The 22,496-nt window shown below is 43.8% G+C and overlaps 1 protein-coding gene across 6 annotated transcripts in view; it reads right to left on the bottom strand.

The window, feature by feature from the left end:
* Positions 1-22,496, bottom strand: part of LOC115150540 (collagen alpha-1(VII) chain) — a 120,197-nt gene that overhangs the window by 5,228 nt on the left and 92,473 nt on the right. For 4 of the 6 annotated variants that reach the window (XM_029693952.1, XM_029693949.1, XM_029693950.1 and 1 more), the window contains exons 89-113: positions 22,453-22,488; positions 22,001-22,060; positions 21,806-21,850; positions 21,661-21,696; positions 21,532-21,567; positions 21,386-21,445; positions 20,873-20,998; positions 20,696-20,767; positions 19,909-19,944; positions 19,759-19,818; positions 19,619-19,663; positions 18,315-18,350; positions 18,140-18,175; positions 17,909-17,965; positions 17,673-17,744; positions 17,493-17,564; positions 17,178-17,213; positions 16,871-16,951; positions 6,511-6,564; positions 6,108-6,161; positions 5,904-5,966; positions 5,743-5,805; positions 692-808; positions 532-609; positions 90-143 (exon numbers count right to left, since the gene is read on the bottom strand). In XM_029693952.1, coding sequence (XP_029549812.1) covers positions 90-143; positions 532-609; positions 692-808; positions 5,743-5,805; positions 5,904-5,966; positions 6,108-6,161; positions 6,511-6,564; positions 16,871-16,951; positions 17,178-17,213; positions 17,493-17,564; positions 17,673-17,744; positions 17,909-17,965; positions 18,140-18,175; positions 18,315-18,350; positions 19,619-19,663; positions 19,759-19,818; positions 19,909-19,944; positions 20,696-20,767; positions 20,873-20,998; positions 21,386-21,445; positions 21,532-21,567; positions 21,661-21,696; positions 21,806-21,850; positions 22,001-22,060; positions 22,453-22,488 — 1,485 coding nt within the window. Of the gene's footprint in view, positions 1-89; positions 144-531; positions 610-691; positions 809-3,711; positions 3,803-5,558; positions 5,582-5,742; positions 5,806-5,903; positions 5,967-6,107; positions 6,162-6,510; positions 6,565-16,870; positions 16,952-17,177; positions 17,214-17,492; positions 17,565-17,672; positions 17,745-17,908; positions 17,966-18,139; positions 18,176-18,314; positions 18,351-19,618; positions 19,664-19,758; positions 19,819-19,908; positions 19,945-20,695; positions 20,768-20,872; positions 20,999-21,385; positions 21,446-21,531; positions 21,568-21,660; positions 21,697-21,805; positions 21,851-22,000; positions 22,061-22,452; positions 22,489-22,496 lie in introns of those variants that run through there. The other 2 variants (XR_003867123.1, XM_029693953.1) reach the window with 2 other exon arrangements.

Genomic DNA, 22,496 nt, shown 5'->3' with positions numbered 1-22,496 from the left:
GCATGTGTGTGTATGTGTGTGCATATGTGTAGGCAGGTTGGTGGTAGAGTCAGCAGATTTGGGCCCTGAGGCCCAGGTGAAGCACTGACCATCAAGCCTGGCTCTCCTCTGTCTCCCTTGGCTCCATCTGGACCCAACTCCCCCTGCAGCACAGGCAGGTATTAGAACACACAGCTGACAAATAAACTGTTCTCAGAGTAGTTGAACAAACTAATAGCTCTATGATCCCAAGGTCAGATGTACTAAGTACATATCCACCACGAAGAACCAGAAATATAAACTGGAAAGGAACAACACCTGTGTTTTCATGGATTAAATGTATTATGTTTGTTCAAAACCTTTTATTTGACCCTTTTCTACATTTTCTGTTTAAGTCTCCAAACTTTCCATACAGTGCATACTGTTTAGAAAAAGGTCCCCAGTGTCACTGCTGTGTCTGTGCTGTGGCCAGTTTGAGGGAGTTATTTGGGGACAGTTGCAGTTAGATACTTTATGAGCAGACATACTGCACAGTAGAGAGGAGACACTCACCTGCTTGCCCCTGTCTCCTGGTTTACCTGGGATACCGCGTGGACCTATCATGGCAGGACCAAGAGGCCCCCTCTCCCCCTGACAATGACAACAACCATGTTGAACCATGTTTAATTTACCCCACAACTAGATGGTATAAACAATCAAAGCAAGTGAATACCTTCTGTCCTTGGAGGCCTTCAGGGCCCTTAGCTCCAGCTGGTCCCTGAGACCCTGTCAGTCCAGAGGCCCCGTCTACTCCTCTGGGGCCTGGGGGGCCAGGGATACCTGAGGGGCCCTGTAGAAAGGAAGAGGGAGAGAGCCACAGACAGATACCATTTAAAATTAACTCCTTCCTCTCCTTCCCTACCTACGAAAGTTGTGTCAGGCACTGGCATCATTATTGAGAGAAATTTGTGATGATTTTAATCAGCATTTTATCTCGGCAGGTTTTTTATTAAAATAAATGGTAGATGAATTGATCCTGGTCAGTCATTCGACTGCTCTTCCCTCTCCCCCCCTCCAGTTGGCTCGATGGAAGATCAGTCGACTTCTAGTGAATCTTTTTTTCATTTCAACAACTTTCTACTTATGATGTGCTAGACACCTTGATTAAGATGAATGTAAAAATCCACCGGGGCTGATTTACATGATCCTTTCTTGCTGCAGCTTTCTGCTCCCATGATTTTTTATCAGACAATTATCTTGGGTGCTATCCCCAGGGTTTGGAAGGTGGCCTATGTGCTCCCTCTCCACAAAGGTGGTGACCCCTCTGACCTAAATAATTATCGCAATCTCAAAATTGTCTTGCCTAGATAAAAAAATAAAACAACCAATAATAAACAGTCAGCTTAGATCCTTCCTAGCTACAAGTGTTCACTGGTCTGGTTTCAGGCCGGGTTATAGCACCATCTCTGCTGCAACCTTGGTGTTAAATGATGTGGTAAAGGGTATGGATCGGAGGAAGCACTGTGCTGCTCTCTTTATTGAATTATTGACAGCTTCGATAGTGTGGACCACTCTTTATTGATTCAAAGATTGTCTGAAATCGATATGGATCAGGAGTCATGTAATTGGTTCAGGACACAATGTGTTTTTTTTTCTGATGGTGTTAAGTCAGGTTTCCTTGATATTACAAAAGGTGTCCCACGGGGATCGGTTTTAGGTCCTGTACTTTTTACTGTCTATATAAATAATGTTGATCTATCTGCAAAAAATTGTAACAAACACCTGTATGCAGATGACACTGTTGTGTGTACTATTGCCCAGAGTTGTGGACTAGAGTCACATGACTTGAGACTCGACTTGATAGAAAATAAAATACTGTGTGTGGTAAATCTTTATTACAGCTAATCCTACAATAATTGCTAGCGTTTCATCATTCCATCTCTGTACCGTTTATTGCAACACTTAGATATTTCTGTTTCATGATTGAAACGATATATTTCAATTGACCATTTCTTACCCTGAGTGAGCGTGTGCACATGAACGTCCGCAAGACTCATGTCAGAAGTTATGTTTATTTAATTCAATGTACAGTTTCCTTTGTTCATATTTCCCGGGTTATGTCCTAGTTCCGTGTCCTATGCCTCTGTCATTCTGGTTTGTGTAATAGGAGCGAAATGAGAAATTGTATTTTACATTGTAGAACCAGTTTATTGGTTGTAATTGCCCAGTGGCTCCCAAACTTTTTATAGTCTCGTACTCCTTCAAACATTCGACCTCCAGCTGCGTACCCCCTCTAGCACCAGGGTCAGCGCACTCTCATATGTTTTTTTTCTTCCCATCATTGTAAGCCTGCCACACACACACTATACGATACATTTATTAAACGTAAGAATGAGTGTGAGTTTTTGTCACAACCCGGCTCGTAGGAAGTGACAAAGAGCTCTTATAGGACCAGAGCACAAATAATAATAATAATAATCAATGATTTTGCTCTTTATTTAGCCATCTTACATATGAAACCTTATTTATTCATCAAAAATTGTTAATAACTCAACACAGGTTAATGAGAAGGGTGTGCTTGAAAGGATGCACATAACTCTGCAATGTTGGGTTGTATTGGAGAGAGACCCCGTCTTAAATCATTTTCCACACACAGTCTGTGCCTGTATTTAGTTTTCATGCTAGTGAGGGCCGAGAATCCATTCTCACATAGGTATGTGGTTGCAAAGGGCATCAGTGTCTTAACAGCGCAATTTTCCAAGGCAAGAAACTCTGAGCGCAGCCCAATCCAGAAATCTGGCAGTGGCTTCTGATTAAATTCAATTTTCACAGAACCGCTTGTTGCAATTTCAATGAGGCTCTCTTGTTCAGATATCGGTAAGTGGACTGGAGGCAGGGCGTGAAAGGGATAACGAATCCAGTTGTTTGTGTCGTCCGTTTCGGGAAAGTACCTGCGTAATTGTGCACCCAGCTCACTCAGATGCTTCGCTATATCACATTTGACATTGTCCGTAAGCTTGAGTTCATTTGCACACAAAAAATCATACAATGATGGAAAGACCTGTGTGTTGTCCTTGTTAATGCAGGCAGAAAAGAGCTCCAACTTCTTAATCATAGCCTCAATTTTGTCCCGCACATTGAATATAGTTGCGGAGAGTCCCTGTAATCCTAGATTCAGATCATTCAGGCGAGAAAAAACATCACCCAGATAAGGGGGACAGTCGTGTGAGAAACTCGTCATCATGCAAGCAGTCAGACAAGTGAATATTATGGTCAGTAAAGAAAACTTTAAGCTCGTCTCTCAATTTAAAAAAATTTGTCAATACTTTGCCCCTTGATAACCAGCGCACTTCTGAATGTTGTAAAAGCATTACATGGTCGCTGCCGATATCATTGCATAATGCAGAAAATACACAAGAGTTCAGGGGCCTTGTTTAAACAAAGTTAACAATATTCACTGCAGTGTCCAAAACGGCTTTCAAGCTGTCAGGCATTCCCTTGGCAGCAAGAGCCTCTCGGTGGATGCTGCAGTGTACCCAAGTGGCGTCGGGAGCAACTGCTTGCACGTGCGTTACCACTCCACTATGTCTTCCTGTCATGGCTTTTGCGCCATCAGTACAGATACCAACACATCTTGACCACCAAAGTCCATTTGATGTGACAAAGCTGTCCAGTACTTAAAAAATATCCTCTCATGTTGTCCAGGTTTCCAGTGGTTTGCAGAAGAGGATGTCTTCCTTAATTGACCCCCATAAACGTAATGGACATATACTAGGAGCTGTGCCAGGTCCGCCACATCTGTTGACTCATCCAGCTGTAACGCAAATAATTCACTGGAATGTGTCTGAAAATGGGCATTGCAAAATAAGTTAGTGAATCAACAGTGATGAGTGCAACATCAGTGGGTGGATCAACAGCGATGGGTGTAACATCAGTGGGTGGATCAACAGCGATGGGTGTAACATCAGTGGGTGAATCAACAGCGATGGGTGTAACATCAGTGGGTGGATCAACAGCGATGGGTGTAACATCAGTGGGTGGATCAACAGTGATGGGTGTAACATCAGTGGGTGGATCAACAGCGATGGGTGTAACATCAGTGGGTGAATCAACAGCGATGGGTGTAACATCAGTGGGTGGATCAACAGCGATGGGTGTAACATCAGTGGGTGAATCAACAGCGATGGGTGTAACATCAGTGGGTGGATCAACAGCGATGGGTGTAACATCAGTGGGTGGATCAACAGCGATGGGTGTAACATCAGTGGGTGGATCAACAGCGATGGGTGTAACATCAGTGGGTGGATCAACAGCGATGGGTGTAACATCAGTGGGTGGATCAACAGCGATGGGTGTAACATCAGTGGGTGGATCAACAGCGATGGGTGTAACATCAGTGGGTGGATCAACAGCGATGAGTGTAACATCAGTGGGTGGATCAACAGCGATGGGTGTAACATCAGTGGGTGGATCAACAGCGATGGGTGTAACATCAGTGGGTGAATCAACAGCGATGGGTGTAACATCAGTGGGTGGATCAACAATGATGGGTGTAACATCAGTGGGTGGATCAACAGCGATGGGTGTAACATCAGTGGGTGGATCAACAGCGATGGGTGTAACATCAGTGGGTGGATCAACAGCGATGGGTGTAACATCAGTGGGTGGATCAACAGCGATGGGTGTAACATCAGTGGGTGGATCAACAGTGATGGGTGTAACATCAGCGGGTGGATTAACAGCGATGGGTGTAACATCAGTGGGTGGATCAACAGCGATGGGTGTAACATCAGTGGGTGGATCAACAGTGATGGGTGTAACATCAGCGGGTGGATTAACAGAGATGGGTGTAACATCAGCGGGTGGATTAACAGCGATGGGTGTAACATCAGTGGGTGAATCAACAGCGATGGGTGTAACATCAGTGGGTGGATCAACAGCGATGGGTGTAACATCAGTGGGTGAATCAACAGCGATGGGTGTAACATCAGTGGGTGAATCAACAGCGATGGGTGTAACATCAGTGGGTGGATCAACAGTGATGGGTGTAACATCAGTGGGTGAATCAACAGCGATGGGTGTAACATCAGTGGGTGGATCAACAGCGATGGGTGTAACATCAGTGGGTGGATCAACAGTGATGGGTGTAACATCAGTGGGTGGATCAACAGCGATGGGTGTAACATCAGTGGGTGGATCAACAGCGATGGGTGTAACATCAGTGGGTGGATCAACAGTGATGGGTGTAACATCAGTGGGTGGATCAACAGCGATGGGTGTAACATCAGTGGGTGGATCAACAGCGATGGGTGTAACACCAGTGGGTGGATCAACAGCGATGGGTGTAACATCAGCGGGTACTTTTGGTAAATGTATGTGAATATTGATGAGTATAGTGTGTATTGATGTGTATACAGGGCTCATCTGAGCACAATGGAAGCTGCTAAGGGGAGGACAGTTCATAATAATGGCTGAAAAGGAGCTAATGGAATGGCATCCAACACATGGAACCCATGCGTTTGATGTATTTGATACCATTCCACTGATTCCACTCCAGCCATTACCACGAGCCTGTTCTCCCCAATTAAGGTGATACCAACCTCCTGTGTCTCAGCATGACTCCCTGTCAAAATGAAGGTTAAGTAAAACAAAATCAGTTGTTTTCATCAGACCTTATATACAGTACAGCTACAGTCAGTGGTCAGCTTGCGGTTTTGCTGTGATCACATTCATAGTATTAGTGGTCTACTTTATGAGTGGATTCAGCTGTGGTTAAAGACTCACCCTTTCGCCCTTCTCTCCCTGAGTTCCTTTGGGCCCCAAGACTCCATCCAAGCCTCGGTCACCCTACAAAAACACAGGCATGTAGTTACACACCGACACACAGTACTCTTGATACATTTTGAAAGATACACACACACACACACACACACACACACTAATACCTTGGGTCCGACCAGTCCCTCCTTGCCTGCGGTTCCAGTGGCCCCTGGAGAACCCAATTCTCCCTGAAACACAGATACAACAACACCTGGTAACATGTCCACACTTGGCTGATAATACAGTTTTAATACTAAATTCCAGATATTAGCCTCAATGGTGTACTGTTCAGAGCCCTCTAAACTTGTACTTCATGGGATGATTCTTACCTGCTCACCTTTCCTTCCAGGCAACCCTGACCGCCCATGGATCCCTGAATCTCCCTGATTACAGAAAGAAAGGGTAAAAACATTCAACATCATCAAAAAGTCCAATAGTATTCTGTTCTGTATGTAGCCCACGTCCACTATAGCCAGGTCATTAGAAAGACATACCATGGTGCATCACACCATTTTCCCCCTACTGTTAATCTTATACAATTTCCTTATTAACACGTAAAGGGAAAGAGGTCATAGTTACAGTGGCTATGAAACACTTCATCACAAAACTCACCATGCAACTCCCATAAAGGCCCCTCAGGGATAAATAAAGTTGATTAAATTAAACTTCCTGTCACACATTTCTTCCCCTTTCTCCCCTCATCCCTCTTTCTCTCTCTCCCTCACATTGTACCTTTTCTCCTTTTGGTCCGTCCGATCCACACGCCCCCTTTGATCCTCGGTCGCCCTGGAAATGATCAGTTAGTTAGCCAGTTAGAGAGGCAGATGAGGGGCCCCGTCAGTCACAGTGGGACAAACTACTGCCAATTCAGACAGAGAGCTTATACTGTACATATACTGACAGTCCTTTCAGCTGCCAGTCAAACCAAGCCTAACAAAAACAACCCCTCATTTACAAGGTGACTCATCAACAACTGTCACTTACTTCAACGGTTGCCAATACCAACCAGCTAGTCGAAACCGGTCTGTGTTGTGTGAAGGTCAGCATTTTTTTTTAGGGGGTAGATCAGCTTTAATATTGCGGATAGATTGTAACTTCCATCAAGGTAATTGTCTGCATAATTTCCAATCCCCCAGATTTTTTTGGGGTATATAAAATACACACACACACACACACACACACACACACACACACACACACTCCAATTGTCCTTGTCCCTGTTTTTGAAAGAAAATACAATTTTTTGTCCATTAAAATAACATCAGATTGATCAGAAATACAGTGTAGAAATTGTTAATGTTGTAAATGACTATTGTAGCTGGAAATGGCAGATTTTTTATGGAATATCTACATAGGCGTACAGAGGCCCATTATCAGCAACTACCACTCCTGTGTTACTATGGCACGTTGTGTTAGCTAATCCAAGTTTATAATTTTAAAGGGCTAATTGATCATTAGAAAACCCCTTTTGCAATTATATTAGCACAGCTGAAAACTGTTGTCCTGATTAAAGAAGCAATACAACTGGCTTTCTTTAGACTAGTTGAGCATCTGGAGCATCTGGAGCATTCCATGCGAGAAATTGCCAAGAAACTGAAGATCTCGTACAACGCGGTGTACTACTCCCTTCCCAGAGCAGCGCAAACTGGCTCTAACCAGAATAGAAAGAGGAGTGTGAGGCCTAGAAGGCCAGCATCCTGGAGTCGCCTCTTGGGGTCACTTAGAAATGTCCTTGTTTTTGAAAGAAAAGCAGAAAGAAAGAAAAATCACACACAGAACGAGCTGTTTCACAAACTTTCTCAAACTGCTCAGTTGTGCACTGGGGCCTCCGACTCATCTTTCTATTCTGGTTAGAGCTGCGAGATGTTACCACTCTTCCACCAAGGCACCTGCAAGTTCCCAGACATTTCTGGGGGGAATGGCCCTAGCACTCACCCTCCGATCCAACAGGTCCCAGATGTGCTCAATGGGATTTGGATCCGGACTCTTCGCTGGCCATGGCAGAACACTGACATTCCTGTCTTGCAGGAAATCACGCACAGAACGAGCAGTATGTCTCGTGGCATTGTCATGCTGGAGGGTCATGTCAGGATGAGCCTGCAGGAAGGGTACCACATGAGGGAGGAGGATGTCTGCCCTGTAACGCACAGCGTTGAGATTGCCTGCAATGACATCAAGCTCAGTCCGATGATGCTGTGACACACCGCCCCAGACCATGACGGACCCTCCACCTCCAAATCGATCCCGCTCTAGAGTACAGGCCTCGGTGTGATGCTCATTCCTTCGACGATAAACGCGAATCCGAACATCACCCCCGGTGAGACAAAACAGCGACTCGTCAGTGAAGAGCATGTTTTGCCAGTCCTGTCTGGTCCAGCGACAGTGGGTTTGTGCTCATAGCCAACGTTGTTGCCGGTGATGTCCGGTGAGGACCTGCCTTACAACAGGCCTACAAGTCCTCAGTCCAGCCTCTCTCAGCCTATTGCGGACAGTCTGAGCACTGATGGAGGGATTGGTGGGTTCCTGGTGTAACTCGGGCAGTTGTTGTTGCCATCCTGTACCTGTCCCGCAAGTGTGATGTTCGGATGTACCGATCCTGTGCAGGTGTTGTTACATGTGGTCTGCCACTGCGAGGATGATCAGCTGTCCGTCCTGTCTCCCTGTAGCTTTGTCTTAGGCGTCTCACAGTACGGACATTGCAATTTATTGCCCTGGCCACATCTGCAGTCCTCATGCCTCCTTGCAGCATGCCTAAGGCATGTTCGCGCAGATGAGCAGGGACCCTGGGCATCTATCTTTTGGTGCGTTTCAGAGTCAGTAGAAAGGCCTCTTTAGTGTCCTAGGTTTTCATAACTGTGACCTTCCGTCTGTAAGACGTTAATGTCTTAACGACCATTCCACAGGTGCATGTTCATTAATTGTTTATGGTTCATTGAACAAGCATGGGAAACAGTGTTTAAACTCTTTACAATGAAGATCTGTGGAGTTATTTGAATTTTTACGAAACATCTTTGAAAGACAACGTCCTGAAAAGGGGACGTTTCTTTTTTTGCTGAGTTCATAATATATATATATATATATATATATATATATGTGTGTGTATGTATATATATACACATACATACACAGTACCTGTCAAAAGTTTGGACACACCAACTCTTACAATGGTTTTTCTTAATTTTTACTATTTTCTACATTGTAGAATAATAGTGAAGACGTCCAAAACTGAAATAACACATGGAATTATGTGAAAAAACAAAAAAGTGTTAAACAAATATTATTTTAGATATATTTTAGATTTTTCAAAGTAGTCACCCTTTGCCTTGATGACAGCTTTGCACACTCTTGGCATTCTCTCAACCAGCTTCACCTGGAATGCTTTTCCAACAGTCTTGAAGGAGTTCCTACATATTTTGAACACTTGTTGGCTGCTTTCCTTCACTCTGCGGTCCAACTCATCCCAAACCATCTCAATTGGGTTGAATTTGGGCGATTGTGGAGGCCAGGTTATCTGATGCAGCACTCCATTACTCTCCTTCTTGGTCAAATAGCCCTTACACAGCCTAGAGGTGTGTGGGTCATTGTCCTGTTGAAAAACAAATGATAGTCCCACTAAGCGCAAACCAGATGTGATTGTGATACGCTGCAGAATGCTGTGGTAGCAATGCTGGTTAAGTGTGCCTTGAATTCTAAATACATCACTGACAGTGTCACCAGCAAAGCACCCCCACAACATCACACTTCCTCCTCCATGCTTCACGGTGGGAACCACACATGCACAGGTCATCCATTCACCTACTCTGTGTCTCACAAAGACACGGCAGATGGAACCAAAAATCTCAAAATTGAACTCATCAGACCAATGGACAGATTTCCACCGGTCTAATGTCCATTGCTGGTGTTTCTTGGCCCTAGCAAGTCTCTTCTTCTTATTGGTGTCCTTTAGTAGTGGTTTCTTTGCAGCAATTCTACCATGAAGGCCTGATTCAAGCAGTCTCCTCTGAACAGTTGATGTTGAGATGTGTCTGTTACTTGAACTCTGTGAAGCATTTATTTGGGCTGCAATTTCTGAGGCTGGGAACTCTAATGAACTTACCCTCTGCAGCAGAGGTAACTCTGGGTCTTCCTGTCCTGTGGCGGTCCTCATGAGAGCCTGTTTCATCATAGCGCTTGATGGTTTTTGCGACTAAACTTGAAGAAACTTTCAAATGTTCCGGATTGACTGACCTTCATGTTTTAAAGTAATGATGGACTGTAATTTCTGTAATTTCTTAGGCCTATCTTCTGTATACCATCCCTACCTTGTCACAACACAACTGATTGGCTCAAATTTATTAAGAAGGAAAGACATTTCACAAATTAACTTTTAACAATGCACACCTGTTACTTGAAATGCATTCCAGGTGACTACATCATGAAGCTGGTTGAGATAATGCAAAGAGTGTGCAAAGCTATCCTCAAGGCAAAGGGTGGCTACTTTGAAGAATCACAAATATAAAATATATTTTGATTTGTTTAACACTTTTTTGGTTACTACATGATTCCATATGTGTTACTTCATAGTTTTGATGTCTTCACTATTATTCTACAATGTAGAAACTAGTAAAAAATAAAGAAAAACCCTTGAATGAGTAGGTGTGTCCAAACCTTTGACTGGTACTGTACATACATATACACACATCATACATATCTTTTAAAAATATGTTTTCCTTTATTATTTCCCGCAAACCCTACCACCCCTCCCCTAATTGGAGTAAACGAATAAACAACAACACTTAGGCTTTTACTTTCAGTTTATACATACTATATACATTTTACAGACACAATCTATTTTACAATAGTTATATTTGGTTTGTTTTTAGTCCTGGCCTTCCTATAACCTCCACCTCTCCCATCTATTTCTGATGTCCATCCAGTTTGATTTCTATTCGCAATACATTTTTAACTGTGCTATTTCACATAATCTCTGAACCTATATACATTTTACAGGCACACTATATTTTACATTTGTTATCTTGTTGTTATTAGTCCCACCCTGCAGCTCCATTCAACCCCTGCCATCTATCTTTCTATTTTACATATATTTTACAACTGTGCTGTGAATCTTCACAAAAGTTATGAAACTTTCTATTCTCATAGTTTCCACAGATTGTAAATTAAAGATACTTGTCAAATCACCCAGTAGTGCTATCTGCAGCATTAGTTCTAGGTAAATGTTGTAATTCTTCAGCCATTCCTGGACCTGTGACCAAAAACGAGCTAGATATGGACAGTACCAAAATAAGTTATCTAATGACTGTGCCTCCTCACAGCAAAATCTGCAGAGCTGGGAAGATTGTATCCCCCATATATATATATATATATATTGCTCAAAAAAATAAAGGGAACACTTAAACAACACAATGTAACTCCAAGTCAATCACACTTCTGTGAAATCAAACTGTCCACTTAGGAAGCAACACTGATTGACAAGAAATTTCACATGCTGTTGTGCAAATGGAATAGACAACAGGTGGAAATTATAGGCAATGAGCAAGACACCCCCAATAAAGGGGTGGTTCTGCAGGTGGGGACCACAGACCACTTCTCAGTTCCTATGCTTCCTGGCTGATGTTTTGGTCACTTTTGAATGCTGGCGGTGCTTTCACTCTAGTGGTAGCATGAGACGGAGTCTACAACCCACACAAGTGGCTCAGGTAGTGCAGCTCATCCAGGATGGCACATCAATGCGAGCTGTGGCAAGAAGGTTTGCTGTGTCTGTCAGCGTAGTGTCCAGAGCATGGAGGCGCTACCAGGAGACAGGCCAGTACATCAGGAGACGTGGAGGAGGCTGTATGAGGGCAACAACCCAGCAGCAGGACCGCTACCTCCGCCTTTGTGCAAGGAGGAGCAGGAGAAGCACTGCCAGAGCCCTGCAAAATGACCTCCAGCAGGCCACAAATGTGCATGCGTCTGCTCAAACGGTCAGAAACAGACTCCATGAGGGTGGTATGAGGGCCCAACGTCCACAGGTGCAGGACGTTTGGCATTTGGCAGAGAACACCAAGATTGGCAAATTCGCCACTGGCGCCCTGTGCTCTTCACAGATGAAAGCAGGTTCACACTGAGCACGTGACAGACGTGACAGAGTCTGGAGACGCCGTGGAGAACGTTCTGCTGCCTGCAACATCCTCCAGCATGACCGGTTTGGCGGTGGGTCAGTCATGGTGTGGGGTGGCATTTCTTTGGGGGGCCGCACAGCCCTCCATGTGCTCGCCAGAGGTAGCCTGACTGCCATTAGGTACCGAGATGAGATCCTCAGACCCCTTGTGAGACCATATGCTGGTGCGGTTGGCCCTGGGTTCCTCCTAATGCAAGACAATGCTAGACCTCATGTGGCTGGAGTGTGTCAGCAGTTCATGCAAGAGGAAGGCATTGATGCTATGGACTGGCCCGCCCGTTCCCCAGACCTGAATCCAATTGAGCACATCTGGGACATCATGTCTCGCTCCATCCACCAACGCCACGTTGCACCACAGACTGTCCAGGAGTTGGCGGATGCTTTAGTCCAGGTCTGGGAGGAGATCCCTCAGGAGACCATCCGCCACCTCATCAGGAGCATGCCCAGGCGTTGTAGGGAGGTCATACAGGCACGTGGAGGCCACACACACTACTGAGCCTCATTTTGACTTGTTTTAAGGACATTACATCAAAGTTGGATCAGCCTGTAGTGTGGTTTTCCACTTTAAAATTGAGTGTGACTCCAAATCCAGACCTCCATGGGTTGATAAATTGGATTTCCATTGATTATTTTTGTGTGATTTTGTTGTCAGCACATTCAACTATGTAAAGAAAAAAGTATTTAAAACCTGTTGGGGCTAGGGGGCAGTATTTACACGGCCGGATAAAAAACGTACCCGATTTAATCTGGTTACTAATCCTACCCAGTAACTAGAATATGCATATACTTATTATATATGGATAGAAAACACCCTAAAGTTTCTAAAACTGTTTGAATGGTGTCTGTGAGTATAACAGAACTCATTTGGCAGGCAAAAACCTGAGAGATTCCTTTACAGGAAGTGGCCTGTTTGACCATTTATTTGCTTTCTTTGACATCTCATCCAAAAACTCAGGATCTCTGCTGTTACGTGACACTTCCCACGTCTCCAATGGGGTCTCAGAGCCCGGGAAAAACCTGAATGACGTAATTCAAAGCCCTGGCTGAAACACACGAGAGCTTCTGCTCAGTGGTCTATCAGTGGAGAAAAGACTTAGGCGCGTGACCTGCCCCGCCCCCGGCTTTCTGTTTTTTCCTCAGTTTACAGGTCGGAATATTATTTCCTCAGTTTCCCGGTCGGAATATTATCGCTTTTCTACGAGATAAATTGCATAAAAATTGATTTTAAACAGCGGTTGACATGCTTCGAAGTACGGTAATGGAATATTTAGAATTTTTTTGTCACGAAATGCGCCATGCTCGCGACCGTGATTTACCATTCTGATAGTGTCTAGAACGCACGAACAAAACGCCGCTGTTTGGATATAACGATGGATTATTTGGGACCAAACCTACATTTGTTATTGAAGTAGAAGTCCTGGGAGTGCATTCTGACGAAGAACAGGAAAGGTAAGACCATTTTCTTATAGGAAATGTGATTTTGGTGAAGGCTAAACTGGGTGGGTGTCTAAATAGCTAGCCCGTGATGGCTGGGCTATGTACTTAGAATATTGCAAAATGTGCTTCATCCGAAAAGCTATTTTAAAATCGGACATATCGAGTGCATAGAGGAGTAATGTATCTATAATTCTTAAAATAATTGTTATGCTTTTTGTGAACGTTTATCGTGAGTAATTTAGTAAATTCTTAGTAAATTCCCCGGAAGTTTGCGGGGGTATGCTTTTTCTGAACGTCACATGCTAATGTAAAAAGCTGGTTTTTGATATAAATATGAACTTGATTGAACAGACATGCATGTATTGTATAACATAATGTCCTAGGTGTGTCATCTGATGAAGATCATAAAAGGTTAGTGCTGCATTTAGCTGTGGTTTGGGTTTTTGTGACATTATATGCTAGCTTGAAAAATGGGTGTCTGATTATTTCTGGCTGGGTACTCTGCTGACATAATCTAATGTTTTGCTTTCGCTGTAAAGCCTTTTTGAAATCGGACAGTGTGGTTAGATTAACGAGAGTCTTGTCTTTAAATAGCTGTAAAATAGTCATATGTTTGAGAAATTGAAGTAATAGCATTTCAAACGTTTTAAAAATCGCGCCACAGAATTCAACTGGCTGTTACGTAGGTGGGACGAATTCGTCCCGCTGGTCCCATAGAGTTTAATAAGATTATTTCATTCATTCAGATCTAGGATGTGTTATTTTAGTGTTCCCTTTATTTTTTTGAGCAGTGTATATATATGTATATAACATTATATTGGTTGCAATTTTGTATAATAATTTTAAATATAAAAATGATACGTTTTGAATCCAGCGTCGTTTTGCGTGTCAATTTCTAAACCATGTGCCGTGGAATCGGTACATCGAAAATCTCTATCCAACTATTTTGCAATCTATATGGCACACCTTTTTGGTCCTTAAATGAAACTGGTATATATTTTTATTTATCACAATTTTCTTAAAAACAATGTTGGTCTTTAATGCATGGCTGACAGACAAGGTCAGCATGGGCTTGAACAAAAAATGACTCCTACAGTCACAGAGACCAGTAGAAGTGATTTGGACCATGTTTGGCCATGAACAGACCACGGTTCTAGTCTTAGACTTACAGTGCATTCGGAATGTATTCAGACTCCTTGACTTTTTCCACATTTTGTTACGTTACAGACTTATTCTAAAATTGATTAAATACAAGTTTATCCTCATCAATATAGACAATACCCCATAACGACAAAGCGAAAACAGGTTTTTAGAATGTCTGCAAATTTATGAAAAATAAAAACAGAAAAACCATATTTACATAAGTATTCAGACCCTTTGCTATGAGAATCGAAATTGAGCTCAGGTGCATCCTGTTTCTATTGATCATCCTTGAGATGTTTCTACAACTTGATTGGAGTCCACCTGTGGTAAATTCAATTGATTGGACATGATTTGGAAAGTCACATACCTGTCTATGTAAGGTCCCACAGTTGACAGTGCACGTCAAAGCAAAAACCAAGCCATGAGGCCGAAGGAATTGTCCATAGAGCTCAGAGACAGGATTGTGTTGAGGCACAGATCTGGGGAGGAGTACCAAAAAATGTATGCAACATTGAAGGTCCCCAAGAACACAGTGGCGTCCATCATTCTTAAATGTAAGTAGTTTGTAACCACCAAGACTCTTCCTAGAGCTGGCTGCCCAGCCAAACTGAGCAATCGGGAGAGAAAGGCCTTGGTCAGGGAGGTGACCAAGAACCAAATGGTCATTCTGATAGAGCTCTAGAGTTCCTCTGAAGATGGAAGAACCTTCCAGAAGGACAATCATCTCTGCAGCACTCCAAAAGGACACTCGGCTGTGAGAAACAAGATTCTCTGATCTGATGAAACCAAGAATGAACTCTTTGGCCTGAATGTCAAGCCTCACGTCTGGAGGAAACCTGGCACCATCCTTACGTTGAAGCATGGTGGTGGCAGCATCACGCTGTGGGGATGTTTTTCAGCGGCAGGGAATGGGAGACTAGTCAGGATCAAGGGAAAGATGAACAGAGATAAGTACAGAGATCCTTGATGAAAACCTGCTCCAGAGTGCGCAGGACCTCAGACTGGGGGCGAAGGTTCACCTTCCAACAGAACAACGACTCTAAGCACACAGCCAATACAATGCAGGAGTGGCTTTGGGACAAGTCTCTGACTGTCCTTGATTGGCCCAGCCAGAGCCCGGACTTGAACTCGATCGAACATCTCTGGAGAGACCTGAAAATAGCTGTGCAGCAACATCCGGCCGTGACTGGGAGTCCCATAGGGCACAGCACAATTGGCCCAGCGTCATCCGGGTTTGGCCGGGGTAGGCCGTCATTGTAAATAAGAATTTGTTCTTAACTGACTTGCCTAGTTAAATAAAGGTAAAAAATAATAATTAAAAACACTCCCATCCAACCTGACAGAGCTTGAGAGGATCTGCAGAGAAGAATGGGAGAAACTCCCCAAATACAGGTGTGCCAAGCTTGCAGCGTGATACCCAAGAAGACTCGAGGCTGTAATCGCTGCCAAAGGTTCTTTAACAAAGTTCTGAGTAAAGGGTCTGAATACTTATGTAAATGTGATATTTCAGTATTTAATTTTTTTATACATTTTCAAAATTTCCCCAAAACGTTTTTTTGCTTTGTCATAATGAGGTATAGTTTGTAGATTTATGAGGGGATTTTCTTTTTTTAATCCATTTTAGAATAAGGCTGTAATGTAACAAAATGTGGAAAAAGTCAAGGGGTCAGAATACTTTCACGAATGCACTGTAAAGGATGAGTAACTGGGTGATTTGTTGAGCATAATTGCTAGTGACAGATAAGGGGAAGTTGAAGGGGTTCTGATAGCATGGTGAGACTGAATGAGCTGGCTGATATTGTCCCGTCTGGATTAGTCATTTCTAAACCCAGATTATCATGCTGTGATTGTACTGCCGTTAGAGTGGCAAGGTCATGTGAAGAAAACACTGAACACATCTCAAAGTGTCCCTCAGACACACTTTGTCTTTACTTTAGAAGAGGACAGCGATTCACACACTATACAGTAGGAAGGTTAGGTGGTTCTGATAGCCTATTAGTCTGGCAGAATGCCACATAAACACACAAATTATACTTTTAACCGTCATTAAAGGTATTTATAGACCATATGAGAATGAAAGCATACTCTATCCTGGGCTATATCCAGCTGAATTTATACTAATCCTCCATTACGTGATGTCAATTTGGAGCCATTGAAGAGTTATGGCTGGCGGCATGATCTGGGAGGCTGGCACTGGAGTTTAGAGGGCGTATCAAGTGTGGCACCAAAATTCTTCAAGTGGGGATGAACTTAAAGACTGTTCAAATACAATGACAGACACAAACACCAGCCACATACACAAACAGACGCATCACGCTGCACACACACACACACACACACAGACGTACAAACCTTAATTCCACGCATTCCAGTTATTCCCATGTCTCCCTTCTCTCCTCTAAAGCCTGGCATTCCATCTTTTCCTGGTGTACCCTGGGAGAAAAACACAATCAACCAGTCTTTTATCGATCAATAGGAGAGTGAATGGGGAGTTAGTGATAGGGCCTGGAGTTTTTCCTGACCATGTGACCTGACCAGGAAGAACTTTATATCCTAGTTATAGGCTATAATTAGGGCCCAGAGTTTTCAAATGTTAGTTCATGTGGTCAAGAAAAAGTATATATTGTTTTCATAACTGAGGGTGAAATGGGAGACTCACAGATTCTCCAGGTACACCAGGCTGGCCCGCCTCTCCCTACAGAGACAAAGACAAACCCATTAGAACACTGCATCTTTACAACTGTTCCCTACAGCATCCAGTCTGAGCAATACAGTGTTCCTTTTCACAGGACATATTGTTGGGTGATGATCCATTCTCACATGACGGGTGGGAAAATTGAGCAATGCAACCATTATACACACGAGGACATTCTGATAGTGATTCTGATATTGATTGACTATCGATGATATTGGTTCTGACATATATGACACAGTGATGATGAAAGCATTGATAAAGGTCAGGTGATGTCGTCACCTTCTGTCCTCCTGGACCTCTGGCCCCCTGGAACCCTGTAGAGCCCCTGTCTCCTGGCTCACCTCTCAGACCCTGTGGAGACACACACAGTTATACTCCTGTTATTAATAGCCTGCTCCCAGAGCTGTTTGTGTTTTTGCCAACTCCATTAATTGTTGTCATTGTCAAGCCCAACCTCACCTGCTCCCCAGCTGGGCCGTCACTGCCTTTCAAGCCTTTCTCCCCCTGCCCCCCTTTTGGCCCTCGGTCACCCTGATAAAGAAGAGAACAACAGTTGTAAATGACCACTACCCACACACAGATTAGCAGTGTCATAGTCAATACTTGGTGCTCTGAAGTATTTTTGTGATCAATTGTTTTATTAGATTAGTCAATAAATCAGTGCTGTGAGGTTGAGGGTTAAGAGGGTCACACACCGTCTCTCCTTTGTTGCCCTTCTCTCCTGTAGGTCCTCCCACCAGGAGAGTATCGCCCTGCAAGGGAACAACATCATTGTCAGATAACTAGGTTTAAAAAATATTTTTACAAATTTTATATTTTCACATTTTTATTTTCATTGTCTCCCCTTTTGCTCTTTTTCTGCACTTCTCTGTATTATTATACCACGTACACACACAATATTACTACTCATTCATTACAATTCATACCTTTTCTCCTTTGTCACCTTGCAGCCCCAATTCACCCTGAAATATATTGAGAGTAGGACTCACTAGTTAGGCATGTTAATTTGATTGACTATTTTACATGAGCAGAATGCTCGGGGGACTGAGAGAGAGAATGTTGGAAAATACAGCTGTGGGGAATAATAGTCACAATATTCACCTTCTCTCCACTGCCTCCTTTGCCACCTGGAGAGCCCTGGTGAACACACACACACGCACGCACGCACGCACGCACGCACGCACACACACACACACACACACACACACACACACACACACACACACACACAGGAAGAAAAACAATCATCCAAAACTACAACCAATAGCTCTCTATACCCACCACAACCAGCACTCTCCATTTGTATGAGAAATGAGTGTACTGTAATAGGTGAGTTCCTGTCTGTGTGTATGTCTCAATTGAGTTTAAAGTGGAATGCCATGGGCACTCTACAGTACCAGGCCCCCTTCTGGAAGTTACCAGGCAACTAATGTGAGAGACGGTCAGTATGGTCTTGATGAGAGCTAAGGTGAACAGGTTCAGTGGCCCTTGCCTTGGAGAACAGCCCTACTCTCAGTAGCACTAATGCACAGGTAGCGACAGAGGACCAGGGGCTGGCTGGCAGCTTTTAAAGGAGCTATGGTAGTACAGAGGCCTATCATTAGATCAAAGTGGAGGGTAGAACACACTGTAGGGAGCAATCTACTGCACTACTGTGCTCAGAGAAACAGGATATGTATACTCTATGTATGGAGGGATAATGAGCTTGACAATAATGGATAAAGGTATAGTCGGGATGGAAACGATTTAAAGGTTTACGCATCATGCTGATGAAGATGATGAAGTCTTTTACTTTCAGAACTTTTCCTTTTGTTTGAGCCCTTTCTATTTACTGAAGTACACTGCTTAAGCCACACAAACGTTTGTTTGATGAGCTTTTAGTTATTTTGAGCTCTATCTATGTTCACTTCAGCCTTCCCTTCCCCCTTCTGTCATTTTCTCTCTCACTCTATTAAGTTGGATCAATATTGAGGTTTGGGCCAATCAATGACATCTAGTAATAAACAGGCAGAAACAAACACCATAGAACTCTGTGAGGCAATTATCAAGCACAAGACAGAGGCGGTAGGGTCAAAATTGCTAATGATAAATTGTACACTGTGACAGAAGCAGTACAAAGATAGTGATGTTGACAGTAGATAAGATGAACAGGTGTCGAGATCACAGGAGGCTGCTGAGGGGAGGACGGCTCATAATAATGTCCGGAACGGAGTAAATGGAATGGCATCAAACACATGAAAACCATGTGTTTGATGTATTTGAAACCAGTCCAGCAATTCTGCTCCAGCCATTACCACAAGCCGTTCTCCCCAATTAAGGTGCCACCAACCTCCTGTGGTAGAGATACATGAGAGACAGACAGTGATGAATAAGTGATGAAAGAGAAGAGAAAAAGACAGACGTACCACTAGTCCTCTCTCCCCGTCCAAACCAGCACGACCCTCCTCCCCCTGCAAACATCAGACACACAAATCTGTAAATCCCCCAACACACAACACTGTCAAATATAGATACAATTCAAACTCAAATGGTGATGTGGTTTTACCCTGGGTCCTGGGTCTCCTCTCTCGCCTCTCAATCCAGGTACTCCTGCTCCAATCGCTCCCTAAAGAGGAAGATTAATGAGCAATCTCATCCTATTTGATAAGATATTATACAGTATGGACGACATGTGTTTATCTCTTTGTTAACTCACCTTGTCCCCTTTGCCTCCAGCAGTTCCCGGTGTACCCTGGTAAGGAAAAACACGTATACTGATCATGAACACTAACAGATAACACAAACGCAAACACACAAAGTCTCTCTCTCTCCTTGGTCCTCTGTAGCTCAGTTGGAAGAGCATGGCTCTTGCAACACCAGGATAGTGGGTTCGATTCCCTGGGCCACCTATACATAAAAAGTGTATGCATGCATGACTGTAAGTCACTTTGGATAACAGCATCTGCTAAATCAAATGTCAAACATGGGGGGGGGGGCTTACATTTGCCCTGTTTCAAACATGTATTGTACAAGTGTGTAACCGGTACTGGTGTGAAAATGAAATGTTTTTGACCCTGGAGCAATTAGGGTTAAGTGCCTTGCTCAGGGGCAGATGGACAGATTTCACCTAGCCGGCTCAGAGATTCAAACTAGCAACCTTGCGGTTACTGGCCCAATGCTCTAACCGCTAGGCTACCTATAAGAAATTATCAGACCGTATACCACGGGTATGACAAAACATTCATTTTTACTGCTCTAATTACGTTGGTAACCAGTTTATAATAGCAATAAGGAACCTCAGGGGTTTGTGGTATATGGCCAATATACCACGGCTAAGGGCTGTATCCAGGAGCTTAAGAACAGCTCTTAGCCGTGATATATTGGCCATATACCACACCCCATCGGGCCTTATTGCTTAAATATATTATATTATACATTTACTTCTCTCTCTCGCTCACACACACTCAATTAAGTCATCATGATGCAATGTAAAGGCTACTTACAGCTAGGCCGGTGGGTCCGGGGGGCCCAGGACCTCCAGGGGTCCCTGCCTGACCAGGAAAGCCTTGGAGACCCTGGAGATGAGACAACATACAACATAATCATACAACACAGAGCAGGGCTAACAAGACAAGACCACACCAGTCACCCAACTACCGTGGCGATATAGGCCCTCTCACCCTGGGTCCTAGAGGTCCTGGGGGTCCTGGGGTTCCGTTCTCTCCTCTCAGGCCGGCCAGACCAGGGGTCCCTGCTATGCCACGGGCTCCTGGAGGACCTGCTGGGCCCGGGAGTCCTGTGTCCCCCTAAAACACAAACATACAGGGGTTCACATTCACTGTGGAAGAGCAGAAACGTTTCCTGGACTAACCGGTGCCCCCACACATTGACTCTGTACCGGTACCCCCTGTATATAGCCTCACTACTGTTATTTTACTGCTGCTCTTTAATTATTTGTTACTTTTATTTTTTTACTTATCTATTTTTTACTTAACACTTTTTTTTTCTCTTAAAACTGCATTGTTGGTAAAGGGCTTGTAAGTAAGCGTTTCACTGTAAGGTCTGTGAGGTCCCTGTTGTATTCGGCTCATGTGATAAATAACATTAGATTTGATGTTAATATGAACATAGCTACATATGTGATTTGTGTTTATGAGAACATTCAGAAGTATTGTCAAGACCACGATAGTAACCTTTAACCCTTGAGGTCCCAGCTGACCAGGAGGTCCTGCCAGTCCGATGCCTCTCTCTCCCTGCAACACAAATCCTGTTAGTACTGTCACATGGTTAGCAGTCAGGGAAACACAGACACGAGGAATCAGCTGGTGATGTGCATTACCTTGTCTCCTTTAGGCCCTGCATGTCCTCTGCCACCCTAAAACAGACAAAGTGGATGGAGAAGTAAGTAAAACTGACATCTGTTAGACATTAAATATTTGATATTACAAAATGTCAAAAGGTGACTGACATCTTCTCCAGGCTCGCCATTTTCACCAGCAGGGCCCTATTTCAACAAGACACAGAAACAGACACACACAATAATTTCCCTTATCACTGTCATAATGTAGTGTCTGTGAATGTCGACTAATGTTGTATTAAGTGACATTACTCACCCTGTCCCCTTTGATGCCTGCAGGACCCTTGTCCCCCCTCTCACCCTAAAGGACAAACATTTTAGAAAAATTCAACTTTAGAAACACGTGGTAACCCAGAAATCCCTAAACATTCTTGTTCATGTTTGGTAATCTGTATAGTAAATGCCTGAACAATAGCTGATGTAAATAATTGGTTCAACCAAGTAGACTCACCCGTAGCCCTGGCAGCCCTCTCTCTCCCATTGTCCCAGGTAAGGTCACACCAGGAGGTCCCTGAATCAATCACAACCAACACACTCCCATTACATTAAACTCTGTTCCATCCTATTCCATTGCACCTAGTTCCTCACGAATCACAGCCTACTTAGAGGGAGACAGGAAAGATGAGAGACAGTGGGCAAGATTTGAACCCATGCCAACATGGCATATGTGATTGTGCTCAGCGGCCCTAACAGCTAGACCACCCCATACCATTCTGCTCTAGTCAAAGCCGTCTACAATACGTCTGTTCGTTGGCCTATGATTCAGTATGATTCAGTATGGTGATTCACTGGTTCTGAGTTGTATCTATTGTGCCTTCATACACTGGTTCAACAGGGCGAGGTTGTAGTCAAGACTAACCGGATGTTACCACAACCGGAAGAGTAACCATGACAACCACTCACCTGTGCTCCTTTCACACCAGGGGGTCCTGCTACAGCCTGTAAAG

Source organism: Salmo trutta, chromosome 16 (assembly GCF_901001165.1).
Source record: "Salmo trutta chromosome 16, fSalTru1.1, whole genome shotgun sequence".
Taxonomy (NCBI): Eukaryota; Metazoa; Chordata; class Actinopteri; order Salmoniformes; family Salmonidae; genus Salmo; species Salmo trutta.
This window is presented reverse-complemented; position numbering and strand designations above follow the sequence as displayed.